The sequence below is a fragment of the Mustela putorius genome, unplaced genomic scaffold (genome assembly GCF_011764305.1).
Source record: "Mustela putorius furo isolate JIRA1106 unplaced genomic scaffold, ASM1176430v1.1 tig00000785_pilon_pilon_pilon, whole genome shotgun sequence".
Classification (NCBI taxonomy): domain Eukaryota; kingdom Metazoa; phylum Chordata; class Mammalia; order Carnivora; family Mustelidae; genus Mustela; species Mustela putorius.
In genome coordinates, this window is record NW_025421480.1 from 2274458 (window position 1) to 2298615 (window position 24158).

General features: G+C 42.7%; 1 protein-coding gene across 6 annotated transcripts in view; it reads left to right on the forward strand.

Moving 5' to 3' along the window:
- CUNH1orf105 (chromosome unknown C1orf105 homolog) overlaps nt 1–22445 on the forward strand; it is a 46113-nt gene extending 23668 nt beyond the window's left edge. For 2 of the 6 annotated variants that reach the window (XM_004756710.3, XM_004756708.3), the window contains 3 exons: nt 5707–5774; nt 8448–8515; nt 11620–12010. In XM_004756710.3, the coding sequence (XP_004756767.1) occupies nt 5707–5774; nt 8448–8515; nt 11620–11765 (282 nt within the window). In that variant the 3' untranslated portion in view covers nt 11766–12010. Of the gene's footprint in view, nt 1–5706; nt 5775–8447; nt 8516–8759; nt 8852–8949; nt 9101–11619; nt 12011–22103 lie in introns of those variants that run through there. The other 4 variants (XR_006607975.1, XR_006607976.1, XM_045084622.1 and 1 more) reach the window with 4 other exon arrangements.
- Nucleotides 22446–24158: the final 1713 nt, after the last annotated feature.

Genomic DNA, 24158 nt, shown 5'->3' on the forward strand with positions numbered 1-24158 from the left:
CAAAGCTCTGTCATCGTCGGAGCTGCTGCAGAAAGAGGCCTGCGTCTGGAGGAATGTTCTACAGGTCCGCGTTAGGACTTGGGTCTGTTGAAGGACTAGGGTAGGGTCAGTCAGGCTTGGGATGAAGACAAATTTAGTTAAACAGTTAGGGTTAGGGTCGGAGTTGAGGAAGGGTCTCTACAATCCTGTGGTTCTCCTTTGAACCCTGGGCTGACATGCAGTACGAGGAAGAGCAAGGAGTAGAAAATCAGGAGACCCAAGAGAGCCTCCTTTGAGACGTTAATGGCGAAAGGGCTTTGACCACTGGGATATGAAAGAGATGGGCAGTTTTGTGAAATCTTTCCGTGGGATTTGGAAATCTAACCGAAGCCGTGAGCAAAGGTGCGCCTGAACGTTACAATCCCTGTTCACGTTCTTTGTAATTTAGGTCACAGCGTTTGTTATTAGCATTGGCTGGAATACGGGAAACCGGGATTGGGGTTTCTCCCGGTCTTGTTCCTGGAACCACTGTGTCCACATTTAGAATACACTGACCCCGGGCCCAAGCTGGCTTTGGCCGGCTGGCTCGCTTGGGACCTCAGCAGCTGCTCTCTTTCTCAAGACCTCTTCTCCGACCTTTGCCCTCGCCCAGGCCTGACTGGAGGAGAACCACACACCGTGGTTTTGCCATTCCCTGCAGAACCCAGAAAGAAAGCCCTCAAACACTAACGTCAGACCAGTGCATGCAGACCCTGGTGAGAAGCTGGAGACAGTTAGAAAATGAGCAGGAAATAGATACCCTTGCTTCACTCTGTGCAACAGCCCTTCGGCTTCCTCCTGGGGTTGGGGTACTGCGGATCTGCCCCAGTCACTGAGACCTCTCCTTTCGCAGCAGGGGGCTGAAGGTAGATGCTGGGGAAGACATAAAAAGACTCCTAAAAAGAGCAGGAACTTCCTCGACCTGATAAAGCGTATCTATGAAAAACCCACAGCTAACAGTGTACTCAATGAATATTGGATATTTTCCAGGCTGGATATTTTCCCCTCAGATCAGAAACAAGACCAGGTTGTCCAGTCTTGCTACTTCTATTTAACATTGCTTAGGGCAGTTAACACAAGGAAAAGAAATAAAAGACAACCAGATTGGAAAAGAAGACATAAAACTGTATTTGTAGATGGCATAATCTTAACACCTAGAATGTCCTAAGGAGCCCACGAAAGACAATTAAAGCTAATAAATGAGTATAGCAGGCTTACAGGATACGAGATCAACATACACAAATCAATTCTGTTTCTATATACTAGCAATGAACAATCCAAAAATGAAATTAAGAAAACAATTCCATTTACAATAGCATCAAAAAATTAAAATACTTAGGAATAAAATTAAAATAAATGCAAGACTTGTACATCAAAAGCTATACAACATCATGTAAAGAAATTAAAGAAGACCTAAATAAATGGAAAAAAACCATGTTTACAGGTTTTTAAAATGACAGTACTCCCAAACTGATCTCAGTCCAATACCTCTCAAAAGCTCATATGACATTTTTGAAGAAACTGATACGCAGATCTTAAAATACATATGGAAATGCAAGAGATACAGTATAGCTTAAACAATCTCAAAAACAAAGAGCAAAGTTGGAGGACTCACCCTTCCTGGTTTCAAAACCTACTATAAAGCTACAATAATCAGGACTTTGTGGTACTGGCACAAAGATAAACATATAAATCAGTGGAATAAAATTGTGAGTCCGGAAATAACACCTTACATTTGTGAACAATCAAAAAAGTTTTTTTAACAGGAGAAAATGAAATTTAATTACATAGTATGAGATCTCCATAAGAATAAGAGGTCCTGAACAGTTGATTTTTGACAGAGGTGTCAAAACAATTTAATGAGGAAAGAATAGTCTTTTCAGTAAATGGTGCGGAGACAATTGTATATCCACATGCAAGAGAATGACGTTGTGCCCCTCCCTCACACCATAGACAAAAAATAACTACACGTAGATCAAAGGCCTACTTGGTAGAGCTAGAACATCAAACTCTTAGAGGATACCTGGGTGTAAATCTTCATGACCTTGAATAAGGAATAGTTTCTTAGATATGACACCAAAAGCACAAACAACAACAAAAACTACCTAAATTTGCCTTCATCAAAATTAAAAACTTTTTTTGTTGCAAACACCACCATCAGGAACACGAAAAGACAACCCACAGAATGGGAGAAAATTTTTGCCAACCATGTATCTGAAAAGGGACTAGAATCCAAAATACATTTTTTAAAAGTTTATAACTCGGGGGTACCTGGGTGGCTCAGTGGGTTAAAGCCTCTGCCTTTGGCTTAGGTCGTGATCTTGGGGTCCTGGGATCAAGCCCTGCGTTGGGTTCTCTGCTCAGTGGGGAGCCTGCTTCCCTCTCTCTCTTTCTGCCTGCCTCTCTGCCTACTTGTGATCTGTCAAATAAATAAATAAAATCTTAAACAAACAAAAACAAAAAAAAGTTTATAACTCAACAATAAAAAACCAAACATCCCAATTTCAAGATGGACAAAATATTTGAATAAACATTTCTCCAAAGAAGATATACAAATGGCCAATAAACACACAACTAGATGTTCAACATCATTAAGCATTAAGGAAATGCAATTGAAACCATAACGAGATATTATTTTACATCCACTAGACTGCGCATAATAAAAAGTGGACAATACAAGTGTTGACGAGGATATGGATAATTGGAACCCCCATACATTGCTGGTTGGAATGACATAGAGTTAACATATGACCCAGCATTTCCAGCCTAGATCTATACTCAAGAGAACTCAAAACATATGTCTGTACACAAACTTGTACAAGAATGTTCTTAGCAATGTCATTCATCATAGCCAAAAAGTGAAAACACCTCAAAGGTCCATCAACTGATGAATGCATAAACAAAATGTGATCTATATAGAGGGGAATATTATTCAGCCAGGAAAAAAGAAAGTACTTCTATATGCTGCAAGCTAGATAAACCTTGAAAACATTTTGTTTTGTAAAAGAAACCAGACAGTAAAGGCCAAGAGTTATATCAATTTCATTTATATGAAATGTCCAGAACAGGCACATCTGTAGAAACAGAAAACAGACAGCGGTTGCCAAGGACTTGGGGAATGAATGAACAAAAATGAGTACTAAAGAGGACAGGGTTTCTTTCTGGGCTGTTGAAAATCTTCTGGAAGTAGATAGTGGTGATTGTTGCACAACTTTGTGATGCTTTTAAAATCCACTGAGTTGTACACTGAGATAATGAACCTTATGATGTCTGAATTTTAAAAAAGATTAGCACTAGGAAAATATTTTTTAAAAATAAAAGCATAGATGGGGCACCTGGGTGGCTCAGTCAGTTAAGTATCTGCCTCAGTTCAGGTCATGATCCCGGGGTCCTGGGATGGAGCCCTGAATGAGCCTTCCTGCTCAGCGGGGAGCCTGATTCTCCCTCTCTCTTCACCCCCACTAGTGCTCTTTCTTGCTGTCTCTCTGTTGCTCAAATAAATACTAAAAAAAAAAAGCATAAAATAGATGAATATCAGAAAAATAAAAATCCTAATAGGACTTGGCTTGTCTGACCACTCATACTCCTGGGTCTGAGTCCCCTGGGCCAGGAGTTCAGTTATTTAGTGTAGAAGAAATTACCTAGTGAAAGTTATGGCTGTGAGTCACCAGGGATAGCCACCTTAGTTTTATGTAAATTATCTCTTATTACATGTCTGCTCCAAACAGCTCATCTTCCCCTTAAAATATCTATTTCATAGTCCTTCTGTTACGTGCATTGCTCTCCAATACACACTTTCAAGCCCCTTCAAAGTAGGATGTCAGGGGCGCCTGGGTGGCTCAGTGGGTTGAGCCGCTGCCTTCGGCTCAGGTCATGATCCCAGGGTCCTGAGATCGAGTCCCGCATCGGGCTCTGTGCTCAGCAGGGAGCCTGCTTCCTCCTCTCTTTCTCTCTGCCTGCCTCTCTGCCTACTTGTGATCTCTCTCTGTTGAATAATTTAAAAAAAAATAAAAGTAGGATGTCAGACTGGGTATACTGTAGGCACCCATTCTTTAACGTGCGTATGTTCACTGGCTTCAGAAGTCTATTTACGTAACTGAGTTCATTTCAACGAGTATTTATTGACTGCCTACCACGGGCCAGGTACTTAGGTAATAGCTCAGCTACAAAGGAAAAAAAATAAACAAAAGAATTAGACATAAGTCCTACCTTTAAGGAGCCAGTGGGTGAACAAATAATGGTAATAAACTGATGAACAGAAGAGAAAGAGACCTGGTAGAAAGCAGAAGGTAGGAAAGCAGATATCAGGGAGAAGCAGGGACAGCAGGAGTCAGGGAAGTCTCTCCCAGAAGATGATGCACAGTTTTCAAGACTGAATAGGAGCTGCCCACACGACACACTTCTTCTCAGAAACAAAAATGCTGTCTTCGGTAGCTTTGTTCTGGGGCAGGCCCCGATCGCCCACTCATGGCTGTACCTACGATAGCCCTGGCTGGATTTAGGGGCTTTTGAAAAGGGGTCGTGCTAATCAGGAGAAGGTAGGGTTTCCTCCATCTTTCTTGGCAACAGAGCCAACTTCAGAAGAAAATTTAAAAAGGCGGTGTGTCTCCTTCATTCTCATCCCTTTTATATATCTAGAAACCTCTTCCAGGTTCTTACCAAAGACTTTGCTGCCCTCACGTCTCCCAGATGCTCCTGTTACCAGATCATTCCCTCCTCCCCCAGCTGCTGCTCCTCAGCTAATGAGTTACAACAATCTGATTAAATAACGTAAGTGATTGGCATTTCTACAGACCTGATGTTCAGGTTCTTCTCTATTTTCAAGCACCTCTGAAGGCCCTTAACCCACAGTAACTTGCAGGCTTGTTATGTCATACATTTAAATCACAAGCCCCTCCACGAACAGCCCAGTTGAACACCTGCACCACATCCCGTGATTATCTTTTCATTGTCGTGACTACAAATATCTTTTGAGAAATGGCGGGGGGCGGTTCTTAGTGAAAGCCTAAGCTCCAAAAGAAAACCAATATTTAGTGACACTAACAAATCTGGAAAAGTTCAAGAAAATATTGTCTTAATCAGGAATACTGTAACTATGATTTATTATAGTCCTCTAGGAAAGGCACATTTAAAATCAAATGTGCTTCAAGGTGTGTTCATTCATTCACTAATTTGATCAACAAATATTTCTTGAACAGGCACTGTGTTAGAACCTGGAAATACAAAAATAGGGACATGGTCTCTGCTCCCTTGCAGCTGAAATCTATGAGGGAAAACAGACGCCAAGCAAGTAAATACAATAAAAACATGAGGAATATGCTGGTAGAGGAAGCCTAGGGCACAGTGAGAAGGTAAGACAGAGGACCACCTAACAGTGGTCCAGGAGTCGGTGGTGTCTGAGAGAGGCTGACAGGTGATCTGAGACCTGAAGAATGTTGGGGGTGAGCTAAACAAAGAGAATTGGAGGCTTTACCAATCATGAGGTTTCTAACTTCAAAATCTGATAACCAGGGAAGAACCTAGACCCTATGACTTATGGGCAGGTGATCCTCTCTGGTTCATTTATATCACAAAAGAATATAGAGTGATTCCAACATTAAATACAACTTGTGTTTGTTAAGGCGGTACATTATTTATTTAAATTGGAATAGTTTGGGGCAATGCTCTAAATGAGAATTTCTTTCTCAGGTACAACCAAGAACTGTGATAATTCCTCATAATCTGAAACCATCCTTTGAGAATTTTATGACTCATAGGTAAGCTTAACATTTAAATCAGGACGTTATTTTAATAATTTATATCAGTTTGCGGACACAGGACAGTGGATTGAAAAACATAAGTAGAATGTTCAGGGAATGCTTAGGGAATGGGCTTCTCCACTGAATTCATTTCCTGGTTGAATCAGAGAATTAGACCAGAAAAGTTGTTTTCACCTTTTTGCTTGAACAACTATTGAAATTATGGTAGAAAGTATCATCTGCCTTTCCACTTTCCCCAAAACAGTACTAAGAAGAGAATACGAGATTCCTTTGGTAACTCAGGCAGAACTGAGTACAAATTTTCCATGTAGATGTAGATGACTTAAGTAATTCAGAAGGTACAGGACATCACACATAAGCTGTTCTCAGCCCATCAGTTTGTCTGGTTGTCCTTTGCTACTTTCTTATCAAGATCAAGTATATAAAAAATAAAATCCAGTCAGAATTTTGTTTAGTTGGATATCAGCCCCCCCTCCCCCGTGTGTTTAGCTATCAGAAAGGGAAAAGGGACTTTGATGAAGCTTTTACTTCATTAGACTCACCATGGATAAGACACCAGTGTAGATAGACTTGCCTTACAGTAGATGGTTGGAATGTAGGCATACACCAGGGGCGGATTTGAGGGGAGTAACCAAAAAAGTTATATGTGATCCAATGACACTCTTTTTTTTTCCTCATAGAGAAAGCAATAATATGGAAAAATCAATAGGTCTTTTTGTAACCTTATGTTGGACAGCAGTAGATGTTATGATTCCTTTCATGAAATTTGCTCCACGCTGCAGTGTAGACTCAGATGCAGGGAACCCATGTGCTGGGCGCCTGGCTCAGAGAGATAGGGTCAAAGAGGAATGGGTAGTGTTTTTGAATCCAACACACTCCAGCACTGATAACGTTTACCTGCAACTTTTCCAAAGCTCCTATCAGATCATAATAAAACTAATTCAAATAAATATTCTGTATAGACTTTCAATAGAAAAAAGAACTATCTAAAGTCTGGGATTTCTGAACAAAAGTTTCACTCCTCTGTGATAGAAACTTTTGAGATTTGTTGCCCCAGTTCATTTATCTTGCAAGTCTGGTATTTTAAATAAAGTCCCAAATTCCAGAATCATTACCTGTTATTAAACAAGTAACTTTTATTCCTTGAGCTAGACTAAGGATTGAACCAAAACTAAAATCACGTCTACACCAACCTGAAGTATCATTAGATGGTTCTTTTTTTTTTTTTTCAATGTAATGAAAGAAGACAGACCACTTCTGTTTGAGAATTAGCTAGTATGACTATAAAGGAGGGTCCTGGCTCTGTTTGTAGCTTATAAAATCTGTTCTTAGGGTTTTTAAGTCTCACTATATATATGGGGAGGTAGAATTGTCCTTACTGAAATAAGAGTTTTTACAAAGTGACTTTAATTGTAACCGTTGTAGAAGTTAAATGATGTTTGTCCAATCGAAGGAATGAAGGCAAGAAGGAAGCGGGGGGGGGGGGGTGGGGGTGGGGGGGGGAGACAGGAAATATGAGTGGGGAGATAGATGTTTATTGAATTATAGTGCAAACAAATCTTAAACTACTCAGTCTTAGACACCTTCCTGTTTGTTCAACATGGGTAATAGAAAGAATTTTTCTTTTCCTTAGTCCCACTGATTCTTCCAATGGCAACCGAGTAAAATAAATTGGACAGATGGGCCATATTTTTGGTAGCAAAGTAAAAATAATCTTGGAAAACCTTGGTGGAAATGGAGACAATGAACTGAATGCAGATCTCACCAAAGTTTACAGATTTGTCCGTCTTTAGAACTTAAGCAATTTAATGTAGAAATGGTTTGGACTCATATCATTTTGGCCAAGGGTCATTTCCACAGCCGTTGCCACCAGGAGAAATAGATGTGGTCAAGATATTTTCTCTAAAATTGGAAGGTGAAATAAGTGATGGGGATTAAGGAGTAGATTTGTGATGAGCACTGGATGATTAAAATAAAAACGAACTAACTGAATAGATAAAAATATTCTTTATAAAAATTGATTTGGGGCATCTGGCTGGCTCAGTTGGAAAATCGTGCTACTTTTGATCTCAGGGTCGTGAATTTAAGCTCCGTGTTGGGTGTAGAGATTACTTACATAAGTAAATATTTTTAAAATTTATTTAATCAAAGTTGGATTGACAGCAAAATATTTCTGAATTGTTCCTGTCTTGCTTTAATAACAGTCAGCAGTGGAAAAACCAGTCTCACTGAATAATATTGATGGGAATAAAGGAAGAGATTTTAAGACAAAAAAAATAAAAATAAAATAATAAGAAGGTTCTCACCAAAATATTCTGTTTTGCACTTGAAGAGTAGATTAGTGACCTGGAAGAGTTGTTCTTTTTTTTTTTTTTTTTTTCTGGAAACTGGAGGATTCTTGATTCCTTCTGTTTTTAGATCATACATGATCTGACAATGAATAAAATATTTTTTCCAATGAAGTTTTTATCACAATCCTTAAAAGTGAAAGAGCTTGAGATGTGGTGGTCTCTGGCCCGTCATCTTACACTGTAGCCGACTGGTCTGAGCACTAGGTGAAGAGGTGCTGGTTTCAAGAGAGCATCTGCGTTTTCACATGCGTAGAGGCACATTCCTTCCCACCAAGCCTTAGCCACATAACTGATGTGTTTTCTTGCTTCTTCCAAACAGAATGATGAATCTTCATCCACCAAAAGCCCAGACTGTAGCCAAACATTCCCATAATGACATCTCAACAGGTTTGTGTTCTTTCAGAGTTCTTGTAGCGGGGGGATATCCTACCCTGCAAGTAGTAGGATGAAAAGTTCAATCCCTAAGATGGTTTCTCAATTTTCCGAACAGGTTCCCTCTGTCTGCCTCTTTCTCTTTTCACATACTGCTTAAGGCCTGTTTTGATTGCTCCCCAGCCCCCGCTTCAGGCCAGCCCCTTCTGTCCCCTCCCCAGGCCTCAGTGACCTTCATCGGTGCCTTGTTCCTTCCCAGGTCTTCTCCAGCCAACAGGGAATCCTCCCCATTCTTTCTAAAGAGCCCCATAATCTACCTGCTGAAGAGTTTTCATGGAAATGATGCTCAAAGTAGGTAATTCCCTTTCAGGCAATTTAGTTGGGAAAGGAACTGCATCCCCACACCCTTGGAATGGCCTCTCCAAAGCCCTGAACCTTCCACCCCACAGGCTTCCTAAACCACCTGCCTTCTGGCAGCTGCCCAGTGCTATTCTTAGGTCCACTTGCTATTAATAGACAAAAGGATCGAGGCTTCAGTTCCAGCTTCGGCATCGACCTATGTCTCATCTCTTAAGAGATGTCAACACTGAGCTGATGAAGGTGGGTGCAGGTCATTCTTTGGGGGCAGCTCAAGGGTTTAGTGCAGTAGAGGCTGTCATGTTAGTAAGTTTATCCATCTTCTCATTTGATCCCATATTGACTGTGAGGCCACCTCCATCTTTTCTCTCATTTGATATACACAATAAGGAAAATCAAGATCCTTTATTTGCTTTATACAAATGGGAAAGCCTAAGCTCCTTCTGCAGGGGAGCTAGCCAGAATTGCCCGAGAAGGCATCCAGAGAGGAGATTTGAAAATAGAAGGGATATCTTGAAGGGAGGCTAAAAGCGTGGACCACAGGCTTGGGTAATCCCATTGGAGATATTCACACGAGCAGAGTGGAGGGAAAGACTGCCAGTCCCAGTGAATCCCTTGTTAGGTGTCTGGAAACATTGGCCTTGCTCATGGATCTCATTTAGCCAAAATGAACTAAAGAGCCAAGAGCTAGGAACATCCATCCAAGAAAAGCTCCCCATCCACCATTTGCTGGACCACCTCGCTCTCTGTGACCGCCTCACTCTCTGGAAGGCACGGGAACATTGGGGGACAGGCACGGGCGCTTGGTTTCAGTGTTCTCATTTCTGGTCACACACTCATTCTGAGTTTTCCTTGAACATGGAGTTTTTCAGGCCTGCCTTGCAAAGGAGTAGAACACACACACACATGCCTTTCCCTCAGCAAGAATGTTTATTTTGTGATTCTAAGGGCAATGCGATAAGATGCCTTTCATCGATTTATTAACCATGAGAGTATTGTTCAGTCACCAATATAAGAGCTAGACTTTGTGTACATAATGTCAGCACATGATGTTCTTGGACATATTGTGACTCTTGCCCACAGAGTCCATCCAAGGGCGGCGATCTTAGAGGCAGGACTTCGGGGAGAGTGCTGAAGGAGCTGGCTAGGAGCTGAAACTGGGTAGATCTACTGTCCAGGCCAGCTGTGACATTTCTGAGCTGAGCTTTGCTCCCGTTGGTGCCCTCTGAGTGGAGGTAAAAAGCACCAGTCTAGAAGCAAGGAGACCTGGGTTCAGATCCAAGTTTTGCTGCACAGGACTTGCCAAGTTGTTTCAACTGTCTGAGCCTCTGGGTTCCCACCTCTGAAACCAGAGAAACCTGCTGTCCCGCCTCCCCCTCCTACCCCCCGCCCCCGTGCTGCTCCTGCCCCGCCCCTGAGAGCCAGACTCTCAGTACGAGCAGCCTTCACCTTTGATCAACCCAGGAAAACTGCTGAAGCTGCCGCCCACCTGTGGACATGCTACAAAGACCAAATGGCTGACTCATCCCAGCGAACGTAACTGCTGGTTGTTGTCTAACTCCTCTCCTTGATCACAACAGTGACTTCTAGTATGTTTCTGGATTCAGTATATTATCAGTAATTATTAGTGAGAACTAAGTAAACAGAAAGAGCCTATCTCCAGAAGTTATGGGGACTTCTTCTGGATCCATTTATCTTGACTCTGGCGTTTAGTCCAGAGTACCAGGACACATACAGGCTCCGATTGTCAATAAACATCTGGAGAGACGTGAACAACCTGCTCTGGCCTGCCGCTGACACGTTGGTGTGACATGGTTCAAAGATCACTGGGCTAGGATTAAGAAGATCTGGGTTCTGGTCCTCGGTCCATCAGTGCCTGTGACCCTGGACCTCTGTTTCCTCTTACAGTGATAAGACCGAACCAGATCCTAGGTCTGTGGTCTTGCAACATCTCTTTGTTCTCATTCAGCTGGAGTGAGGAGCTTTTCCAGAGAATTCGGGACTCCAGTTCCCTTCCACTCAGTGACTTCCAACAGAAAGACGTTATCCTTTAAGCAATGTGTCTTCTGGGAAAGCTGAATATTCACCAACATTTTTGTAAATAAAATAAGATTTTAAGAAGAGGTCAGGAGGATGAGGATTTTAAGGAACCCTAGTTTACATTATTTCATAAAATGAAGGTTCCTTTTGAAATTCTAGTGCTATTTTAGACTTTTTGTTAAGATCATGTTCGGTTTTTGAAGATAGAACTGTGTATGTGTTCCTGAAAAGTCTTCTTTTTTTAATAATTATTTTTTAAAAATTTAATTCAGTTAGTTAACATATAATGTATTATTGGTTTCAGAGGTACAGGTCTGTGATTCATCAGTCTTATGTAACACCCAATGCCCATTACATCACATGCCTTCCTTAACGTCCATCACCCAGTTACCCCATCCTGAGAATTGAATCTTCTTTTCCCTTTAACGCACATTATAACTCCAGATACCTTTTATATTCACTTTTTATTTAATTGACAATAACTCCTAATACTTGAATTTTGTTTCTAGGTACTCTTTTCTGACCTCTTTGATAAGATTTTTAGGACCTTAAATCTTCTGAGGGATAAGATGGTTCTATTAAAAGAAATTCTTATGTGAATTTTGAATCTGTTTTATAAGGTCAAAAAAAAAAGTTTTTGGTGACCCTTAAATATTTTGAGTGTCTTTAAAAATATCTTCTAAGAAGCGCTTGTTTTTCCTCCTCCTCGCACTGTCCTGCAGATAGTGTCCACTACAGACTGCCCATTCTGGGCCCCAGGACAGCGGTCTTCCACGGACTGCTGGCGGACACCTACGCAACCATGCAGGAGACTCAACTCTCCTCCTTGCCCAGAAAAGAGCCAGTGGGCAAGACAATGAAGCAATGAATGAGTGGTCGGAGCGCATCACCTTCCGGACTCACATAGAGAAAACAAGTTAACCAAGCCAGTTTCTGACAGATTAGCCTAATTTCCTCCTGTCACCAAAAAAGTGACTCACTTTTGCTTTCCTGAGAGTTGCTCGAATTCTAGCTCCTGCCACTGTCTTCTCACTCACTTTTCCTAAAGACAAGTGGTTTAATTTCCGTGACTGTAAAAGTTTAACTGATTAAAACGGAACATGTTGAGTGTCAGGGTTTTTTTTTTGTTTTGTTTTGTTTTGTTTTTTATGATTTGTAACTGTGTTGTGGTAGACAACATCCTTCTGTTTCTAAGATTTGGGTTTTCTTGCAAATTATTTCAGCTCTTCCTCAGGGCAGGGGGCTGGAGATGGCTCCTGGAGGTCTCTTGTGAGTTCAACCTATTGGGAATACAGGAGAGAAATGGAGCTCACCCTCCTGTCCTTGCCTCTGTCAGTTACATGATAGATGACCGGAGACTGTGACGTAATGGGAAAATGGCAAGTGATTAGTGACTACAATTCCCCAGGACAGGACACGTGCCTTGTCTCGCCCCCCTCGTTTAGTGCCCTGTGTATTACCGGATACTTATCTGATCTTTGCTCACTCATATCTAAATCACGTGCTTGCATTTTGTTCTTTGGTTACTTCGGTTTGAGAATGTCTACCTTCAGCTCTGTCTTGGTCCACGTGTCAGCAATGTAAGGGAGACAGAGGAAAACTCTAGGCTTGCAAATACTGTATTTATAGGCACAAATGCTCCACATCCAGCTTAAGGAGGGCCCTAGAAAAAGGGTCTCTTCCGTCCTTTAGGATGCAGTGGGCTTGTGGAATCCCAGGACCCTGGCTAAATGGACACTGGGCCCACATGTGAGAACCAGAACCAGCCTCTGTGCTGACTGCACTTGAAGAATGGGCTTCAGGAATCGTTCCCAAATGGCCTGGGACCTAAATTGACCTTGGTTCTTAAACACACACACACACACACACACACACACACATTTAAAAACCATCCCCCCCCTCAAAAAAAACCCAGAAAAACTCGCTCAGTTGCCCTATATTTATGGTAAGTCATGATTCTTGGTTTCAGTTCAGTTAGACTTCAATAAATCCAAAAATAGTATGTACTTCCCCTCAGAGTGTGCAGGTATTATGATCCCGCCTCAGATCACTGTCGAAGGACAGACAAATCATGAATAAAAATGTTTCATCTTTTTTGTTTTGCAATTTAATGTATCCCATAAAAGGATTCGGGGTACCTTTACCCCTGAATTAGGGGAGATACAGGCCCCAAGCACAATTATTTGGAGCTTTTGAGATAAACTGAGTATTACATACTTAGTCAGATAGAATGCTTTCTAAATCTCAAAAAGTCCCCACCTGGAGTACAAAGGTATTTCTAAAATTTCATCAGAAAGAGTAACATTCTGGTGTTTGCCAATGTTCTAGTGTGGGGACTGAGAATGATGGTCTGTATCAGTGGTTCCCAAACTTTTTCATCTTAGGAAACTTTTATACTCTTAAACTCTTAAAGACTGAGAGCCCTAAAGATCTTTTATTTTTTCTTCATTTTTTTAAGTTTTTAGATTTTTTTGAGAGAGAGTGAGCTGGCGGGGGAGGGGCAGGTAGACAAAATCTAAGACTCTAAAGCGGGTTCCACGCTCAGTGTGGAGCCCAACGCAGGGCTCAGTCTCATGACCCTGAGATCATGACTGAAGTCAAAATCAAGAGGCGAACGCTTAATTGACTGAGCCACCCAGGCGCCCCACTAAAGATCTTTCTTTAAATATGGGTTATATCTACTGATATTTATCACATTAGAAATTAAAATGGAGAAAGTTTTAAACACAGTAATACACAAGCACACCTTCTAGTAGCTGTCGAAGTGGTAATATCACACGTCATTCCCACCAACAGTGTAAGAGTTCCCCTTTCTCCACATCCCCTCCAACACATGTTGTTTCCTGTCTTTGTTTATAAGAAATCGTAGTAAGCACACCAACCATCATTTTTTTTGTACTACGGGGGTCAAATGGTTGACTCTGCCATCATCTTGACGTAATCTTTTCTGTGCTGAGTTGGCTCCTGGGAGGTAATAGAGTAGACTTGTCACTTATTACTTTACCTACTGCATGATCCTAAGCTTCATCCAAAAACCTCTCATAATTGGGCCTAGACAATCTCTTCATTCATCATGTTATTCCTGCTTCAAAGTCATGTACAGTACAGGTTAATTTTTTAAAAATATTTATTTATTTGAGAGAGAGACAACAAGAGCATGAGCAAGGAGAAGATCAGAGGGAGAAGCAGACTCCCTGTGGAGCTGGGAGTCGGATACAGTACTTGATCCCGGGACTCCAGGATGAAGGCAGTCACCCAACCAACTGAGCCACCCAGGCACCCCCAAGTTAATGTTTTTAATGGATAATCTTGGGTATTTTTTTTAATTCAAAGCTAATGTTTGATTTTTCTGTTTTAAAAATAAATGACTCTTGTTATAATAAAAATTCATAGACAACTCTTCCATCTTCCTTCATCCTAAAGGGGAACTTAAAAACCAATCAATCTGTGTAATTCCTTTCTCTTCAGAACAGAGAGAAATGCTGTGTTGAGGAAAATCTATGCTGGATCTTTATAAAAGAACTCAGGCATATGTCACAAGGCCACTGTCACTTCCAATCCGCCGTTTAACCTTGGGAAGTCCTGGAGGCCTTTACTGCCATGTGCTCTGCTCAGGGGCAACCATCTCTTTCCTGGCTCCTGACTGTCAAGGCTCACGGTTTTACACTTCAGAACCACCCAGCTTCCTTCATACGACCAAGAACCAAGAACTCCAAATAACAGAAGTGGAACAGAGTTGGCAGAACCACCTTGTCCCCTCCTAAGGAAAGCCCAATTTGGAATGTCCTGTTTAGGTCTAGTTACTCAGGTTGAAGGAGGTCTTAGGGATGAGGAGGATATTGCCTGATAGAATCTAGAAGAGTTCCAAGAAAAGAAAAGGAGGAAGCACAGAATTTGTTTCTAATATTAATAAACCTAGAAACTAAAGCCTTAGAATCAAGATCATTAGAAAATTTAGAAATAGATAAAATTTCTCTAGAGAAAACAGAGATGATCGATCTTGTTTCAACCATGTACCTCTTGTGCCCCCCTTAATTTAGCACCTCAAGTACAGGCCCTGTTTCATACATGCAGTTCTTACCTCTCTAGAAAAATGGTCTAACTTAATGAGAAACAGGAGCTACCTAGATGCATACTTAAAAGATACTTAGAAGAAAAGTCCATTCCTAGGTTGTCAAGCGGTGTGAGGCAACAGGCGCTGAGTTCCCTGTATTGGGGGCAGTGAGGGGACAATGGATTTACGTATTAGGAACGTATTTCAGCTGGAGAGAGAACACATGTACACATAAGCCAAACGCATGTGGACGGGTCAGTACATAAATAAGCATGCGTTCTTCTCCACTATAAAACCCCAGTGATGTCAGCAACAAGGTTTTCTGCAGCACCAACCTTGGAGCTCTCTGGACAGTAACAAAGATATAAATGTGTGACCTTGTCAGTGAAGTCGGGTGGAGGAGAAATGGCCGTATTTACCCTCACAGAGTGTTATCTCCCCCTTGCAAAGTCTTTGCCGAGGCTTTTCACTTCCTGGCCAGTAAAGAGCAGAGTAGTGAAATTAGGCATTGGCAGATGTTTGCTGTTTCGAGGAATACTTGTTCCTAAACCCCTTGGGATTAGATTCCACTCTATCTGGTGTAAGAGAGAGGATCCTACGGGTCATATAGCCAAAAGTCAGGAAATCCTTCCTTTCTAGACTCTCACATTGAGAAAATTGGGTAAAGAGTAAGGTGTCCATGAAACAAGAGATTGGTTAACATCAGTTGGCCCTGAGGAGTGGAACTCAATGGCTGGAGGACAGAAATTGGCAGAGGGAGGGGATATTTCATAGTATTTCCTTATCTATTCTTTGAATATTAAACCACATGAGTGTTTCACTGACCAAATTAAAACTTTAAAAAGTCACCAGGGGGCTATCTAGCTTTGGGATTGTAAACCTGATAAACTATCAACATAATTATTTGTCATCGTGGACACAGACAACACAGTCTTAAATAAGGTGAAGTTTAAGCAAGGATCCAGGGCAAAGATAAACGTTATCTCTGGCCCTTGGAAATTTTGCTCTTGAAATGCTACTGGAAAATAGAAACACATACTTCAGCTTAGGAAACATTATAAGCTTTTCAAGGCAGTTTCATTTGTTTTCCTCTCTTTGTCTCAAATTTGCCATTGTTCTCATACTGTGAAACAGGAGCGATTAATGGAGCCCACAATGCTCTCCATTTAACAAATGCAGCCCTGCCCTGGCATCTTTACAGAAATTCTCCATTTTATTGTAACAAGTGTATCTGGTTCTTTTTTATGAAGCTGCCTACACAGGGCTTGTCCCTCTTGCACAAAACCTTTGAAGTATTTGATGGCCTCGCCCATGTTCCTCTTAGTCTTTTTTAAACTTACGATCTCCAAGCTCTTCCGCCAGTATGCTATGGCTCAGTCACCCTCTCCCACAGGCCACTCCAAATAAGACCCCTAGAACGGAAATGGAAGCTCCAGACACGCCCCGGCCAGACTGACTGCGGGACTCCACTTCCCGCCTGGATCACCTGCTTCCTGAAATGTGGACTGACAGGAAATTCGTGTTCCTGGCAGCTATGTCACCTCATTCTCTCACCTTGACGAGCCACCAGCTGAAGCTTTTTTGTCCTTTTGGTGAGAAAGGCTGTTCTAAGAGCTTTCCTCAGGCTATTAATTTTTGAAAACCCATACCCGTGACCCCATCTTCTTCCTTATTAAGGTTCCTTTAGTCACATTCCAGCCAGTAAACATCTTTCCAAATCCAGAGTCCAGCAACCGTTCGTCATCCCAGATGTGATTACCTGGTCTTCCTGTCTTCCTCACAGTCTTTGTCAGGGACAGGGCCTGGGACCAAGCCCCACAGCACAGCTCGAGAGCCCTCCCTTTAGGTCAGGGGTTTCCATGGGCTTCTTCCTTCACCTACAATTATTATGAGAACTTTAAATAGACAGACAAACAGAAATACGACCACAAAGGACACCTAAGGATCCTCTGCAACTGTCGATGTTTTGGCCACATTTCTTCTGTCTACAAATCATCTGGCTGAATCATGTTAGAATAAAGACATCATGACATTTTACCACTAGACAGTTCAGCATGCAGCTCCAGAATAACAACAAAAAAACATCCTTCAAAGAATAATCCTGTTACCACACATAATAAAAAATGAATAACGATTCCTTGTTTTTATCTCTATTCAGTCCATATTCAAGTTCCCCAGTTTCTCCCCAACATGTCTACTCTGGCTGGATTTCCAAAAACCAAATAAAATCAAGGATGATGCTTTGCATTTTTGCCTCTTTTAATCTAAACACAGGGTCCCCCAACTTCCTTTTTCATGACACTGACCTGCTGCAGAGACAAGATAACTGTTTTATAGAATGCCAAAACCTCTTCAAATACCACCCTCTTCACACTGTTCGTTTCAACGGTGACTATTCAAGGAAGGGCCACTTACTGAGCAACTGTTAATTTTTCTTTTTTGCTCAAACTATTAGAGCTTCTGATAAGCATGAGAAAACCATCTTGCTGTACTGGGCTGATGCAATTGCAGAGATAAACCCGGAATTGTGGTGTTTTGTACTTGTGTCATTTTGGTCAAGTAACTTAAGCTCTGGGAGTGTGGGTTTCCTGCGCTAACGAGGATAAACCTATCGGTCTCGGTAACAGCTGCGCGTGTACTAAGTTTGGAAAGATGGAGAGAAAATCAGCCCAGCCCCTGCCTGAGAACGACATGCAAATTCATGAAGTGTTCCGTATTGGTTAAGCTAAGTTCATATGTGTATTTATTAGAAACTGCAAAATGTCCCTGCGTAAGAGTTTTCTAATTCATTATTACCACTACAAATGTAGGCAATGGCCTGTTCTCCTCAGCCTCAACAACAGCTCCTATAATTTTTACTTTTAAACTAATTTGAGTGATGAAAAATATCTCTGTACAATTGAAATTTGTATTTCTCTATTTACAAGATTGCACTTGCTTTTTTGTTTAAGTCCATTCGTATACATTTTTTGTGACTGTTTAGCATTTTTTTTATTTTTTTAAAGATTATTTATTTATTTATTTATTTGACAGACAGAGATCACAAGTAGGCAGAGAGGTGGGCAGAGAGAGAGGAGGAAGCAGGCTCCCTGCTGAGCAGAGAACCCGACGCGGGGCTCCATCCCAGGACTCTGAGATCATGACCTGAGCCGAAGGCAGAGGCTTTAACCCACTGAGCCACCCAGGCACCTTGACTGTTTAGCTTTTAAACCTATTTGGCTATTGTGACCTATTACTTTTTAAAGAATAAAATACTTCATTATCCAAATGGGGGGAAAATCTTACAAGAAATGGTACAACTGCCCTACAGGTTTCCACCTGCTCTCTGACCATAGGAGCAAATATGTTTTCATTTAACATTTGGAAATCTGATAAACGTAACATTTATCAAACCCCTTGCTGGTAGAGAGGGTGACTGGATGAGCTTTTGCTGTGTTCCCTACCCCATGCTCAACATGGTTAGTGAGTCCACATTTCATCTTCACAATAACCCTTCAAAGTGGGTGGGGCTGTTATCTCCAGATACGAGTGAGGGAAGAGCATCTCACAAAGGCTAAATTACTAGCCTAGGTTCATACTTTGGAACTAGAACGTGAGTCTTTCTGAGCCCAAAGCTAAAGCTCCTCCTACTCTCCTACATTCCCTCTAATTGTGGAGCGAATTTCCTTCCTTGGTCAACTTTTCTTTGTCAACGTAATATCTTGGCATTACGTCCCTTTCTTGGTCAACGTAATATCTAAGATTTCCTATCATCCAATCACCTCAACCTTGTTAAATGTTATATTCAAAATAGCAGTTTTCTCCATGGGGTCCTCTGCCATCTGACGGACAAAACTGGCTGCAAACCAAACAAAACCAAGCCCCCCCCCCCCTTGTTGGGTTTTCCCAGGATGGGAAATGACATGCACTGGCTCCAGGCACAGGCCTCTCTGCTCCCAGCCCGTTAGACATTGTAGGTTATTGGAATGTGTCATATCTTTGGAATGATAGTGCAGGAGGAACCAGAGGAGGCAGGTCCTGGCATGAAGCTTGTCCACCAGTTTAAACAGGCGTCAGAGGTGGATGGTAGAGGGGAGGAAGGCAGGCGAGACCCAAGAGGGTGGCAAAGTTGAGCAGTCTTACACCTGCCAGCCCTAGAGTTTGGTCGGCAACTGGAGCTCTAACAAGGTAGAGGAATGCAGCGGTAGAGAGGAAGGTAAAGGGGTGTGTGTGTGGAGGGGGAGGAGGTACCTGGAAATGTCAAGGGCAGGAATTCATCTTCTTGGAAGTCTGGCTATCTGTGTAAAGCCCAGTCACGGGACAACACACAAGGAGAAAGGAGTCTGGCCAGAGCAAAACTGGGAAATCCAGGGATTCTCAGGGAGCCGTATCACGATCTATGGGGGTAGGAAGGTACAGTTAGAAATTGCATTCAATATTGAAATATTTTGCATATATACATATGCATTTAAGAAAAAATATGCTTCTGTTCATAATAGAAAGTAATGAAAGTAAATCTGAGCAAAATCTTTTTAGCTGGTGAGGATATATAGAAACTGAAGTCCAGGGGCACCTGGATGACTCAGTGGGTTAAAGCCTCCACCTTCCGCTCAGGTCATGACCTCAGAGTCCTGGGATCGAGCCCCGCATTGGGCTCTCTGCTTGGTGGGGAGCCTGCATCCCCCCCCTCTCTGCCTGCATGTGATCTCTCTCTCTCTGTCAAATAAAAAAATCTTAAACAAAAAATTTGATTAAAAAAGAAACTAAACTCCAGTTAAAAACTATTAGTTACCTTTTGCATAGTAGTGATTATCACGGGGCCTGTGAAATCTTTACGTTAAATAAAGAGGGCATCAGTTTCAGTATCAAGAAATCCTTGGAAAGCAGAAGAAAAACAGAAGGAGTCCAATTCTGGGAGCAGGTGTCTTTGCCCCCTAAGGTCATTGGTTAGCTTAGAGATTCTCTCCGTTTGGTTTACTTTAATTCAATAAATATTTGCAGAAAACTTATTAAGCAGCAAGCATCATGTTGTGGCTACAACAATGAATGTAATCATTTTCTGTCCTGGAGAAGTCTGTGGTCTAATTGGGCAGTAGAGGTAAGGTGACAGATAATCACAGTGAAATTTTAGGATTGCTATGATAGAGGTGTGCACAGGGTAGTGGGAGGGGCCTCTAGCCTGGGCTAGAGGGTCTCCTGGAAGAACTGTCCATAAGCTAATCTTAAAGAGCAGTTGGTACTGGATCTGGTGCACATGGGTGGCCTCTAAAGGATAATGGAGCATGGAAGTTACAAGCCAGGTCTCTGCTCCTGTTGGCTGAGTTCCCGCAGGATGGCACTTCCCTCTCAGTACGTGATGGTATAAGGGTATAAAGATGTACCCGATGGTATATCTGTCAAGATTGCACTAGGGCACCTACTACATAGAGTTGTAAGGATTATGTGCAGTAATTTTGTATAGCACCACAGCACATAGTTCATAGTAAATCTAAATTATTAATTAACTTTAAATATAGTATTGCCCGATGGATCTGACACTGTGTTTGGAATGCTTTTAACTCAGGTTCTTGCTATGCTTAGAAATTCCCTTCCAAGGTAGTCTAAGGTTTTCTGTGTCTTCACTTGCAGAAGATTACACTTGTCAGCAGGGTAATTTATTCTGGAACTGACAATTAAGTTAGAAATGTAATAGTGCCAGTTTTCACCTGAGTTAGTATTCAGCAGGAAGATATCTCACCCCAACCCAACATCTGCATTCATTCACTCACTTATTCATTCATTCATTCATTCACTATTTAAATTCCTATTATGTACCAAGCCTTGTGCTTTTTGGAAGCCTTACAAAGATGGTTTATAGAAAGATATTTTTCTGTTGAAATTCACAGGGACAAAGACATGCAACAAAAGCATCACAACACCCTATGATAAGTGCGATCATAAAGGCACGTACAAGATACCAGCTAGGATATTACTGGGCTGTGCAATCATCACTCTGCAGGCTGGGGAAAAGCATGATCAGGACGGGGTCTGAGAGGCGTAGGGAAGGTGGTGGAGGAGAAGCAGACCTAAAGTTTGTCTGGTCGCAGGAGTTCAGCTAGGGAGTTACCAAACCATCCTGAACACCTACAGACTCCACAGGAAGTCGAAGAGACGAACAGCAGCAATTCTAGGAACCGAAAAGCACCACTTTCTGGAAGGTCGGACATGCACAGAAGTGAATCCCAGGCGATATACGGGAAGATAGACCGGGGGGGGGGGGGGGGGGGGCCCGGCCCCCGGCAGGTGAGGGAGCAGCGGGGCACAAAATCGGAACTTCTAGGGTCTGCTCCAGGACGGACGTCGCACCAGAGGCTAAGCCGGGGGTGCAGCCCCCGCAGGGACAGTGGGGTCTCAGGTCCCGCGGGGTCCCAGAAAGACCGGGGTGAGTGCGGCAGAGCTCCCAGGTATGGGAGTGGGTAAAGAATAGGCTCTCAGCCGCGGGTTACCTTGAACCGTGGTCCGAGGCACAGGCAGGCCACGGCTCTTCCAGCGGAGACTCCACAAGCGGCAGATCTGGAGAGACACCCGCCCCCCTTCCTTCTCTGGGAGGAGCAGCGTGGCCGCGTGTGGCAGGATCTGCTGGGTTCGGAGACCCCACACGGGGCTGCGCGACCGAGACAGAAACGCTCGGTCACAGGCCGCGGCGCTCAGAGCGCGGCGGGAGACCAGGGAAGCCGGAGGGACTGACGGCTTTGCTCCGAGGTCGCACTGAGGAGCCGGGCTGAGCTCTCCTCACCTCCAGGCCAGAGACCGGGGGCCGCCATCTTCACTCCCGTCGTCCACCGCGGTACGGAAAGCGCTCAGGGAACCAAAGCTCCGAGCGCGACCCCAAGCGGATCGCTTAGCCCGGCCCCTGGCAAGGGCCGTGCAGTTCCGCCTGCGGCCAAGACAGTCGAGAACAGGGCAGCAGGCCCTCCTGCAGAAGATCAGCACGACCGCCCGGCCAAGACCAAGTTCACAGATCAACGAGAACTGCAAAACACAAGTGCCCCCGGGTTACAGCATGTAGAATTCATAGCTTTTTTCCGATGATTCTTTAGTCTTTCAAAGTTAAATTTTTTAAATTTCTATTATTTTTTTCTTCTTCTATTTTTTAAAAAATTTCTTCCTCCTTCCTTTTTGTTGGGCTGGCAGAAAGAAAGGGCTACTGAAGATGGAGAAAGTCCCCGACACCAAACCGGAGCTTGGACAGGAGAACAAAGACCCAAGCAGGAATCTGAAAACCCTCCGGCCCTGGGCTCCAGTGGACCAATGGGACCCCGACCAGCAGGCGAAATATCCAAATAAGGGAAACTTGCCAAAAGACCCCTGAACTCCCCTGGAGGCCCCTTAAAAGCCTGCCTTGGGCGCAACTTCTGCCACTCTGCTTTCCAGAGCCCCGGAACCTCGCCTGAGGGTGCCCACCTCCTCCCGGGGCAACTTTCCTGGCTCCCCTTCTCCTGAGCCCTGAAACTTCCCCAGAGAGTGTTTTTAATAAATCTTGCCTTGCACCCACTTTGCCTGGTGTTGTGTTCATCTCGCCGGAAAAACTTTACACTTTTTAGCCTATTTTTTTTTTAATTTTATTTTTATTTATTTATTTGTCAGAGAGAGAGGTTGAGTGAGCACAAGCACAAGCAGACAGAGTGGCAGGCAGAGTCAGAGGGAGAAGCAGGCTCCCTCCAGAGCAAGGAGCCCGATGTGGGACTCGATCCCAGGACGCTGGGATCATGACCCGAGCCAAAGGCAGCTGCTTAACCAACTGAGCCACCCAGGCGTCCCACTTTTTAGCCTATTTTAACTATCTTATGAATATCTTTTTAAAGGTCTTTTCAATTTTCATTTTTATAGTCATATTCTATCCCTTCATTGTATTTAACCTTTTTGTATACATATAAGTTTTTCTTTCTTTAAAATTTTGGGATACAGTCTCTTCTAACAGATCCAAATATACCCTAAATCTAGTGTATGGCTTTGCCCTAGTCCCCAGCCTGATCATATTCTCTTTTTTCTTTTTTCAACCAACTTCTTATCAATCCCTTTTTTAAAAATCCTTTTTAATTTTCATCTTTACAGTCATATCCCATCGCTTCATTGCATTTACCATTATATATATAAATACGTATATATATATATATATATATATTTCTTTCTTTCTTTCTTTAAAATTTTGGGAGGCAGTTTCTTCTAACAGACCAAAATATACCCAAAATCAAGCATGTGGCTCTCTTCTAATTCACCAGCTTAATCATATGTATAAATATATATATATATATATATATATATATATATATATGGTAGAAAACCTGACTAGGAACATCTTCCAATATTTACTTAAAGTTTTCAGCCACTGTAGTTCCAAGCCCCCAAATCCAAGACAATGCACCCAGCCCAACTTGGAAAGGAATTTTATCTTCAAGCAATCAGTTAAGACTATTGGGGTGAGATTAAATCAGAACTCCATAAAGATGAAGTGTGACAAAAGAGACACAGTTTTCAAGGGGAGTGGGTGGGGCTGAGCAGGCCACACCATACATACTTATTATGTCCTGGCACTGTAGTAGACACTGGTTAGCCACTGGTGAGACAAAGATGACTAGACCTTAATACCTGTAAGACCTGGTGTCATCGATTGCCGCATTGCACAAACATGCTGTCAGCCATCTCCTCAGAGTGTCTGAATGGAGTGCTGTGTCTGGGAGCAGCTGACATTGGCATCTCTTTGGGAAGGCGGCCCCTGTTTTCTTTGTAGAAGGCATATGCTGTCTTTAGAGTTCAGAAGGTTGACCCGTCACTTACAGTAATGGATGACCACATAGCTGAAGGCGATAGTTGAGGAACTGGTTTGTCAACTCTTAGTCTGAGAAAGAGGTCAGTAAGACAGTGGGGATGGGGTGTGACCCGGATGGAGGAGATAAGCAGAGTAGGTGGACAGAGGGAGAGAAAGAGAAGAAATACGAGAAGAGCACGGTTCATGAGGTTAATGAAAAATTAATGTAAAATGAATTTGAAAGCTCACTTCCTCAGAGATCTCCACATCTTCCTCCGTTCAGGAAGGAGAATGACAGTCTCTCCTGACGAATTCTGGGAGGGCTGAGCTTTTTGATCTGGGACTCTCTGATCGCAGACTGTCCCTTCTGCTCTGAGGCTGTGTCTGCCCAGCATTTCCCCCAGAGCGGTACCTGGTCGAAAAGGGGTTATGAGACTGAG